This window comes from Lactuca virosa, chromosome 3 (assembly GCF_052849685.1).
Source record: "Lactuca virosa cultivar CGN04683 chromosome 3, Lactuca_virosa_CGN04683_v6, whole genome shotgun sequence".
Classification (NCBI taxonomy): Eukaryota; Viridiplantae; Streptophyta; class Magnoliopsida; order Asterales; family Asteraceae; genus Lactuca; species Lactuca virosa.
The window spans coordinates 341657344-341667531 of NC_136428.1; the positions used below are offsets into that span (position 1 = coordinate 341657344).

A 10188-nucleotide genomic window follows, 5' to 3' on the forward strand; every position below is an offset into this window, starting at 1 on the left:
GGTTTAACAAGGCGGTTGGCTTAATTACAGAAAGTCTTCAAGAAATATCAAAGGACTTGAGTGAAGGTATTAAATTTGACATGAAGATTAACGAGCTAAGGGAGAAGATCCCTCCAAAGATTTTAAAGATGAATTCAATAAGTCAACTTGAAAAGTTCAAAGTTTTGACCAAGATAAGAAGTGACCCCATTAATGTTCAAATTTTTTGGGAAATTGAAGAAGGTGATAGAGAAGCTTGGGTAAAATACACTTTGGAAGGGTAGTATTATCAATTGAGATGTGCATTGGATGTTGATCGGTATTTTGCATATGAAAGTTTTTGGTGCCTTCGATTTGGATGTAACGATATATTTTACGTTAACTTTTTTGTTTTGTAATAATATTATGATATATAGTGAAGAAGGTGATAGCTTTTAAGTTATGTTTTTTTGGTAACATTATTGGGACGTGTATTTAAAGTATTTTAAGTTATGAAGTCATTTGCATGATTTTCGCATTATATTGACACGGACACTCAATCAGTTAAATTAAATTTTACTATTTTTATAATTTATGTAATGCATCTTTACATATAAATTAAAAAAGAAAGTAAAATTAAGCAAAATAGACAAAAAGGACAATTCTGTCATTTTATATGGATTCCAATTTCAATTTCTGCGAACCAAACAAAATCTGGAATTAATTCCAATTCCATTTCCTGCCAACCAAACAGGATATGGAATTAGATTCAAATTCCTGACAGATTCATTTTCCAATTCCAAATGCAATTCCTTCAGCAACATTCTGTGAACCAAACAGACCCTTGGTTTTTGCCTTCTTTTATTTTACTCCATACGGATGAGTACACACATAAATCATCTGTCCACGTGTTTCATCATTTGTCCTCCACCTTTTCTCCACCTTCTCTCTCGCCACTTATTTTCTTCTATTTTTTGATTTCTCTGTTAGCTTGCCTTGCTTCCTATCGTTTTCAGGTTTTATATATTTCGATTAAGGAAGACACTATTTCCTCTCTCCATTCCTATCAACAAGGCCTAAAACGACCCTAGCGCTAACCTTACCTTCCGGTTCATCTCCATCTTCTCCAGATCCTCGATTAGGGCTTCTCTCCACCTTGATCCTTTGTTGCTTGTGACTGTTGGGAGACGTTTTTGTTTTCCTGAGCTGCTCTCGGATCTGCTTTGGAAGATGACTCTCACAACACTAAAGCAGCTTGCTTCCTATCTTTTTCCGACGATTTCAAAAGTTAGATTAGGTCAGATTCTCTCATATCATGAGTTTGATATCAAAAGTTAGCAAATCCTATGTAAGTTCATTATTTGCAATGTATAGTGATTTCGATTTATGAGCAAATCTAGGTTCACTTTCAATTTATGTAGTTTTGATTTTTTGTTTGTCTAATTTCGATTTGCTGTTTATCTATTTCTCCCACGTGATGTCGATTTGTAGTGTCTGCTACTGCTACTGTTGGTTTCAATTTCATCACACATCTTTTCTTTAAATTTTTAGCAAAGCTAACTTACCAGTATTGTAGTAGTATTAATAGGGTTTATAAACCACTAAACCCAATCTATGTTCTAATTTCTTAACCTTTTAATGCAATAGCACACTGAATGGATGTTGTAGGATTCCATATGTTCACTATAAGGGTAAGAAAGGTAACTTTTATATTTTGGTAAGTTTTAACTTTTTTACCCCTTGATATAGCAAGTTGCTTATTTTAGGCATGAAATGAAAAAAAATTGAATCTTTTTCAGGTGATGAACATGTTTGGACCAAGTCTTTGGGATGTTTGGAATTCTTTAGGCCAATCGTAAGACTCTCCCTGTGATTTTATACAAACACACCCTTTTAGCAAATTAAATGTTTTTTCAAATCATTAATCATTTTCTTTTTGTAGGATGTCACCAAGTATGACGGCTTGCATTGTTGTTGAGGCAATATCAAATCTTGAAAAGCTTCATGCAAAGGGGTGAGATAATTTATATACTTTTTTAACCTAATTCTCTCTCTCTCTCTCTCTCTCTCTCTCTCTCTCTCTCTCTCTCTCTCTCTCTCTCTCTCTCTCTCTCTCTCTCTCTCTCTCTCTCTCTCTCTCTATTTTCTTAAAGATTTGTTTCATGGAGACGTGAAACCTGAAAACTTTCTGCTTGTTCAACATGGATTAGTTTATCAAAAGAAGCTATATTTTATCGATCTTGGCTTGGGTATGCTTTCTATACTGACAAAATAAGTCCCATAATTATATTCATTTATGTTTCAACATATTTATATTGCTTCCTAATATTGAATTAAACTCACATCATTAATCCATAAAATCTTATTGCTTCAACGTAATCATCTAATCAACATGTCGAATATGATCAATGCCTAGATATTTTCAGTTTTTTTATTTAAATATAATAATATATCTTACTTCAGTTTTCCATACATAATTTGTATCTATATTTTATAACAGGGGTACAATAAGATACGCGAGTGCACATGCACATTTAGATTATACATGTAGTAGAAGAGATGACCTAGAGCCACTCGCATACACAATTAGGGAACGTGAATTCATGTTTTATCGAGACCCTACTGATGATATGGTTTTACAAGAATATGAACTTGATCTTTATATGGAATTTGATTGGTGATATAAATTTGGCTGATTATTTGCTATTTTTATAGTTGGAACTACAATATTTTCATGACCGTGTGGGAATTTGCACCGGTATTGGGTTGACTACAAACTCGACTCCTAACTTTTCTAATGTGATTGGAAACAATGTTATTGCTATTGTAACTGCTATGAGTACCACTGAGTTGTCGATCTTTTTAAATTATAAGTTATTGTTTTTTGTGTGGTTTATCTATGCATTACATATGACATTCGCTTTAATGAACTGATAATCTTATGAATATTGAAACATATTCGTTCGAGTTGACCCACCAACACACTTACATACTTTTTTTTTCTTATGAGGGTAAATGCAAGAAACAAGAAGTTATTTTGACTTATTTGTTTGATATATTATCCTATTTTCATTTCATTCTATTAAAACATTGTACTTTCATTTTTTCTCATTAAGGTATTCGAGTTTGAAAATCTATCAAATTATACCATAGCATATTCATTTTTTTCCCTATTTTTGCCTAATAGAGCATTGCTCTGTTAATGAAGAAGAAGAAAAAGATCAGCAAAATAATGGTAATGAAAAGCTCATAAAAGGTTGCCGATAAAAGAGACAACTGCTAAGTCAAAAAATGCATCTAAAGGAAGACAACTCTCACAACACCGTCTCCACAACACCTGAATCACAAAATTCTAACAAAACATCATTGAAGACGCAAAAGTCAAAGACCTTTCTATGGAAGATAACATTTCCTTCATGCTTGCATCAATCCACAAAAGTATTACGTTACATTTACGTTCTACCTATTTCTTTGTCCACTAAAACTATGTTTAGCTTTTAATGAATGTAATGACCTTCACATCAATACACAAATGAATAAAATATTTGTATTAACATCCCTTTGCAAACACTCGATGGCTTCCAACCCCTACAAGCAGGAGAATCTTCACTAGCTATTATTATTTGTACTAGATAATTATTGATTATTTTTTTTTCCAATCTTATCTTTATATATGATATATGGATGAAATTCATATAGACATTTGTTTTTGGAACGAATACTTATGTCTTTCCGAGTATAACCGAATAACTCGAACCGATACTCACTGCGACTCCATACTTTTGCAAGGATATGAAAGACGACTCACCGTTAGGCGAGATATGCTAAGACATGAAATATAACCGAATAATCAAACCCGAAAATTGAATAAAAAATAAGATAAATATTACATCTTAAAAATTATAAAGAAAAAACAATATGTTAATATTATTATAATATAAATAATATAAACACTTGTTATTCGAGACATAAAATTTATTGTTTTAGTAGAAAGTAAAAATTATAAAGATTAAATTTATTAAACAGCTAACAAACAAAACAAAAAAAGTATATTACAATAATGAAATTTTCATATGAAATTTTAAATTATATATTTTATTGTTATTATTAAAAATTTCAAATAATAATAATATATAATAAATACAAATAATATAACAATAGAAAATCATATAAATCAAATAAAATTGTAAGAAAATAAGAATAAAAAAATACAATTAAAAAAAAACTGTAAATTGAGTGGGTACTAATAATTAGAAGGGTGTACCCTTTTCTATTATCGGTCAATTCTCATGACTTAATTTTACAGTCATTTGGTATATGGTTTTAACAACCAATGATTCAAAATTTTATATCATTCAGAAAGACATAACATCTCTTTGTTCAGGCCAAACTTTCAAGTTTATGTCATGTGATGTGAGTTATATTAAGGTTATTATAGTTCTCATCGGTATGGTCCTCTATCATGTTATATGAAAAAGGTATGAAAAAGGTTAATGATACAAACTTTTGTCATTTAGAATAACATTAATAACATTAATTCGAGACCATAGGTCAATTTCTTTATTATTTATTAATAAAACTTATTTGTCAAGAAATATTACTAGTAAAGTATGTGTTTAAATGTTATAATCCAAAAAACGAACGTTATTCAAGGACCAAAGCAATGGACATGTGTGCAGAAATCCAGGCATGAAAAGATCAATTTTGCATTAACTCTCAACATTTAATGCTTTCACCTACACACCCTCTCTCTTTTGAACTACACACTGCTTTACCACCTCCAAACATTCATTACCACCACCATCGCCACCCACGAAACCAAGATTCAACAACCGGAACCACCGGTTATTTGGGTTTCCGGTAAGCTTTCGACTCTCTTCCTATCATATCAATCCGATACCCTTTTTAGTTATTATTTCTGATTAAAGTTTGAGCTTTTCTTATTATATCGATGTGGGGTTTTCTGGGTAATAATTTTCTTGTTTGCGTTTCGTGATTTCTAAAAAGGAATGTGGTGTTGTTTGACTTTTGTTGGTTGATTGACGTAAGATCTGATGAATTGATGAATTGTTGGGGTTCGAATGCGTTTTCTGGTGGAATTTGATGGTAATATATGTTCGATTTTGTTTATCGACTCAAGATATAAGGATTTGGAGTGGTTTTCGTGGATTTTATGATAATTTATGTTTAACTTTTGGAGGGAATTCACAATTGATCATAGTTTTAGTTTGACTTTTGCTTGTCAAGTGAAGAAAATGAGGGTTTTGAGATGTTTTCTTGACGATTTAACGCTACAAACCCTACTGTTCATGGTGGTTGCATCGGATTTAAACAGCTTAGTTATAGGACTTGGCTCAATGTCGTCCATTGCTATATCATACGGCGAATATGGTTCAGCCTTTTGTGGTTTAAAATCAGACGGTTCACACCTGGTGACATGTTACGGTTCGAACCTGGCTCTCACCGGTTCAATCCCTTTGCTCACACGGTTCGCAGGTTTAACAGCGGGCAACGGGTTTGTTTGTGGGCTTTTGACAAACACCAACCAACCTTTCTGTTGGGGGGTGAGTGATTTCATAGCCATGGGTGTTCCTAAACCCATGGATAAGTTCGCTGAGTTTGTTGAACTCAGCGCCGGAGACCATCATTTATGTGGTCTCCGGAAACCCTTAACAGGCAATCGAAGAAATATTTCGATTGTCGACTGTTGGGGTTATAACATGACAAAAAGTCATGTCTTTGATGGACCGGTTCAATCAATTTCAGCTGGGTCTGAGTTTAACTGTGGGTTGTTTTCAGAGAACCGGACCGCGTTTTGTTGGGGGGATGAGACAAGTAGTGGGGTAATTAGCCGTGTCCCGAGGAACGTTCGGTTTAAGAAGATATCAGCAGGTGGGTATCATGTTTGTGGGATAATCGAAGCGATTGAATCAAATGTTTCTTGTTGGGGGACAAGTTGGGAGACCCAACAGGAAATCGCAGTCGAATTGGCTGGACAGGGTCGGGGTCAAGTCAACTTTGACTTGACCCCACACCACCCAGACCCTATCCCGTCAATTCCAAAAGGGGAATTGGCGAGTCAAGGTCAAGTCAGTGTTGACTTGACCCCACCAGACGCAATGCTTACGGTGGTTGGAGGACGGTTTCACGCGTGTGGGATTATCAGTTATAACCGTACGGTGGTTTGTTGGGGTTTTCGGGTTGCGATGAGCACGGAACCCCCGAAGGGGGTTTCGGTCTACGAAATCGCGGCCGGGGATTACTTTTCTTGCGGTGTTGTGGCGGATAAATCGTTTTCTCCGGTGTGTTGGGGCGTGGGTTTTCCGGCGTATTTGCCGCTAGCGGTTTCTCCGGCGGTCTGTCGGATGAATTGTGAAAGCGGGTTTTACGAGTATAACAACAGTAGTTCACCGTGTCCGTCTCCCGGATCAAAAATCTGTTTACCTTGTAGCCATGAATGCCCTTCTGAAATGTATAAAAAATCCGAATGCACAAAAGATGGGGACAGAATTTGCGAGTATAACTGCTTGAATTGTACTTCAGTAGAGTGTTCTTCGAATTGTTCATATTCCGATAAGAAAACTGAAAGATTTTGGTCCCTACAGTTGCCGGTGATTGTTGGGGAGATTGTTTTTGGGGTTTTGTTAGTGATTGTTGTAACATTGACTGCTATCTTTTACGTTCGTTACAAGTTAAGAAACTGTAATTGCTCAATGAAAGGAGTTAAAATGGTAAAAAATGGGTTTCAGAAAGATGGAGGAAAGATTCAGCCGGATTTGGAAGAGTTGAAGATCAGACGAGCTCGGGTTTTTAGTTATGATGAACTGGAAAAAGCCACCGGTGGGTTTATGGAAGAATCACAGGTTGGAAAAGGGAGTTTCTCTTGTGTTTTCAAAGGAATTTTGAAAGATGGACTCGTTGTTGCTGTGAAACGAGCGATTTTATCACCTGATATGAAGAAGAATTCAATGGAGTTTCATAACGAACTTGATTTGTTATCCAGATTAAACCACGCCCATTTGCTTAATCTTCTTGGATACTGTGAAGAAGGTGAACAGAGGTTATTAGTTTACGAGTTCATGGCTAATGGATCATTGCATCAACACCTCCATGGAAACCCAAAGGTGTTGAAATCACAGTTGGATTGGGTGAAACGAGTTACGATTGCTGTTCAAGCTGCTCGTGGAATCGAGTATTTGCACGGATACGCATGTCCACCGGTGATTCACCGGGATATCAAATCATCAAACATCTTAATCGACGAAGAACATAACGCTCGAGTTGCAGATTTTGGACTTTCGTTGTTAGGTCCGGCGAACAGTAGTTCGCCATTGGCTGAGCTACCCGCCGGAACCCTTGGGTACCTAGACCCAGAATACTACCGACTTCATTATCTCACTACAAAATCAGACGTTTACAGCTTCGGCGTTTTGCTTCTTGAAATCCTCAGTGGCCGGAAAGCAATCGATATGCAATTTGAAGAAGGAAACATCGTCGAATGGGCAGTGCCCTTGATAAAATCCGGCGAGATCCACGCGATTCTCGACCCCGCCCTAACGCCGCCGTCGGATCCGGAAGCACTGAAAAGAATCGCGAATGTCGCGTGCAAATGCGTGCGAATGAGAGGGAAAGAACGCCCGTCGATGGATAAAGTGACAACTGCGTTAGAACGAGCTTTAGCGATGTTGATGGGAAGTCCGAGCAACGACCAACCGATTTTACCTACAGAAGTTGTTTTAGGAAGCAGTCGGATGCATAAGAAATCATCTCAACGATCGTCAAACCGATCGGAACTCGAAGGTGACGTGGCGGCGGAGACGGAGGATCAACGGATCGAGTTCAGAGCTCCATCGTGGATTACGTTTCCGAGTGTGGCGTCGTCTCAGCGGCGGAAGTCGTCGGTTTCAGAGGCGGACGTGGTGGATCCGAAGGTGGCGGAGAATAAACATTTGGGTTTGGGTGATGGGTTGAGGAGTTTGGAAGAAGAGATTGGGCCTGCTTCACCTCAAGAACATGTGTTCTTACAGCATAACTTTTGATTAGTCCGTTAATGGTGGAAATCTGTGAAATTTTTAAGATTTTGGTTCAATTTCGTTGTATTGAACAGATCATATTGTTCGAAGCTTTGATGATTGTATATTTGGTTTGCTGAATCTGACGAAATTCGATCTATTTGATTACAATTTTTTTTTTTGGAACGGCTATTTGATGGCATTATAGAACTCAGACATGTTTGGTTTATGTTCAAAAGAGTTTTCCCTCGTAAATTAGTTTTTTTATTTTATTTTTCAAAATCGATCAGATTTTTCAAAAAACAAAGCTTTTATAAATATCTGAAATTTAATTACTTGGAGGTATTATCATTGAAAATGTTGATCTAAATACGTTTTAACATTTTTCACATTAATTATGAATAATTTATATTCGATATTCATTCACTTGATTTTTCAAAATACTGGAGCACTCCAAAGATTTAAAACCGGGTCTTTAGTTAACCCGTTGTTACAAATGGGTTACGGGTCAACCGGTTTAATCAACGAGTCAATTGAATACAAGTGATTATTTTATAGTTGCAATATGTAATGATCTATTTGACTATTTTAGTATTTTCTAATGAACTTTCACTTCATATTAAAAATCTTTCAAATATAAGTGAATATTTTGGTTTTCTTCAACAGACAAAGAAATAAGTAAAAGTATTAGTAAAAAGGTAAAAAACTTTTGAGAGAATACCTTGGCTCCGCTTAATCTTTCAAATCTATTATTTACTAAATAAAATACTTACATTTGATATCGTTTTTATTTAGAGTAAATTACACGAATGGTCTTTATGGTTTGGGGTAATTTGGACGTTTGGTCCATAACTTAATTTTTTAACTCGGAAGGTCCCTATAGTTTGTTTTTGTTGCGCGCTTGGTACCTGTCTTACCTAAAAAGACTATTTTGCCCTTGATTTTTTAATTTATTTAAATAAGGTGAGATATGTAAGGTAAGGTGAGGTGAGATAGAAATGAGGTTGTGGGTGTGTTTATTTAAATAAATTAAAAAATCAAGGGCAAAATAGTCTTTTAGGTAAGACAGGGACCAAGCGCGCAATAAAAAAACAAACAACATGGACCTTCCGAGTTAAAAAAATAAATTAGAGACCAAACGTTCAAATTACCCCAAACCATAGGAACCATTCGTGTAATTTACTCTTTTATTTAACATGAAAATATTTATGTTTCAAGGGGCAAGATTAGTGGGTTCAATGTAGGGCATATAAAATATTGAATGAAAATAAAATAAAAAAACAATCAAATATTAAGTCAAAATCATGCGGTATTTTGTTTCACAATTTTTTTGAAAATAAAAGTTATGTATCTGTGTAATTTTGTTGAAAATAATAGAAGATAAACATTATATATAATATATAATGTCGGGAAATTATGTTTTTATTAAGTTTAAACTGGGTTTTTATAACGAATCGGATCAACATTTTAGCCAATTTTATGGTAAAACTTCTTGGTTCATAAATAGACAAAAACACACTCTTAATTGACCTAGTCTCCTCATTGGTTTATGATCCAACTGCCAGGTCAACCTGGTTTTAAAACAATGGAATACTAAAGATATTTTTTCAGTTTATGTCAAACAATAAAATCCAAAATATTGTTTCTAGAGAAACATAAAAAAAATACAAAATTATAGATTACATGTGGTTAAAAAAAATCATAACTTCAGTACAAGTTAGAATTTCCTTACATAGATGGTTTTCATGGTTTTATTTGTTGTGTGATTGGGTTTTACAACTAACTCCATTGTATAAAAAATTAAAAACCAATAACCCATTATTATGATATTTTCTTACTTTTTATTTTGTAATTTTTTATTTTATATTTATAATGATTAATGTCATTACGAGTCAACAAACTATCTGTTTTTTATAGTCTAAATCCATAAAACGATCAAATTTGCGTCAAGAAAACCATTTTTTAAAATGCAAAGATAATCCGGTTGTAATTATGACATGCAGTGACGGATCAAGAGTTTGGATAAGTTGGGGCACAAAAAATCAAACACAGCTTTTTTGTTTTGGATCGGGTCAAATGATATATTTTCCATTTCAATTTAATGAAAAAAGACTCATAAAGATGGTGATGTAGTTTACCCTGCAATTTAAATAATCATAAAAATGTTCTAACACATATTTTGTTTATATTATCACATAACTTAGATTAAAAGACTTTT

The 10188-nt window shown here is 34.5% G+C and overlaps 1 protein-coding gene across 1 annotated transcript; it reads left to right on the plus strand.

The window, feature by feature from the left end:
- Positions 1-4672: 4672 nt before the first annotated feature.
- CR4 (crinkly4) lies at positions 4673-8151 on the plus strand. The gene is made up of 2 exons (XM_079086705.1): positions 4673-4818; positions 4966-8151. The coding sequence occupies exon 2, from the start codon at positions 5142-5144 to the stop codon at positions 7995-7997; it is 2856 nt and encodes a 951-aa protein (XP_078942831.1). The 5' UTR covers positions 4673-4818; positions 4966-5141; the 3' UTR covers positions 7998-8151.
- Positions 8152-10188: the final 2037 nt, after the last annotated feature.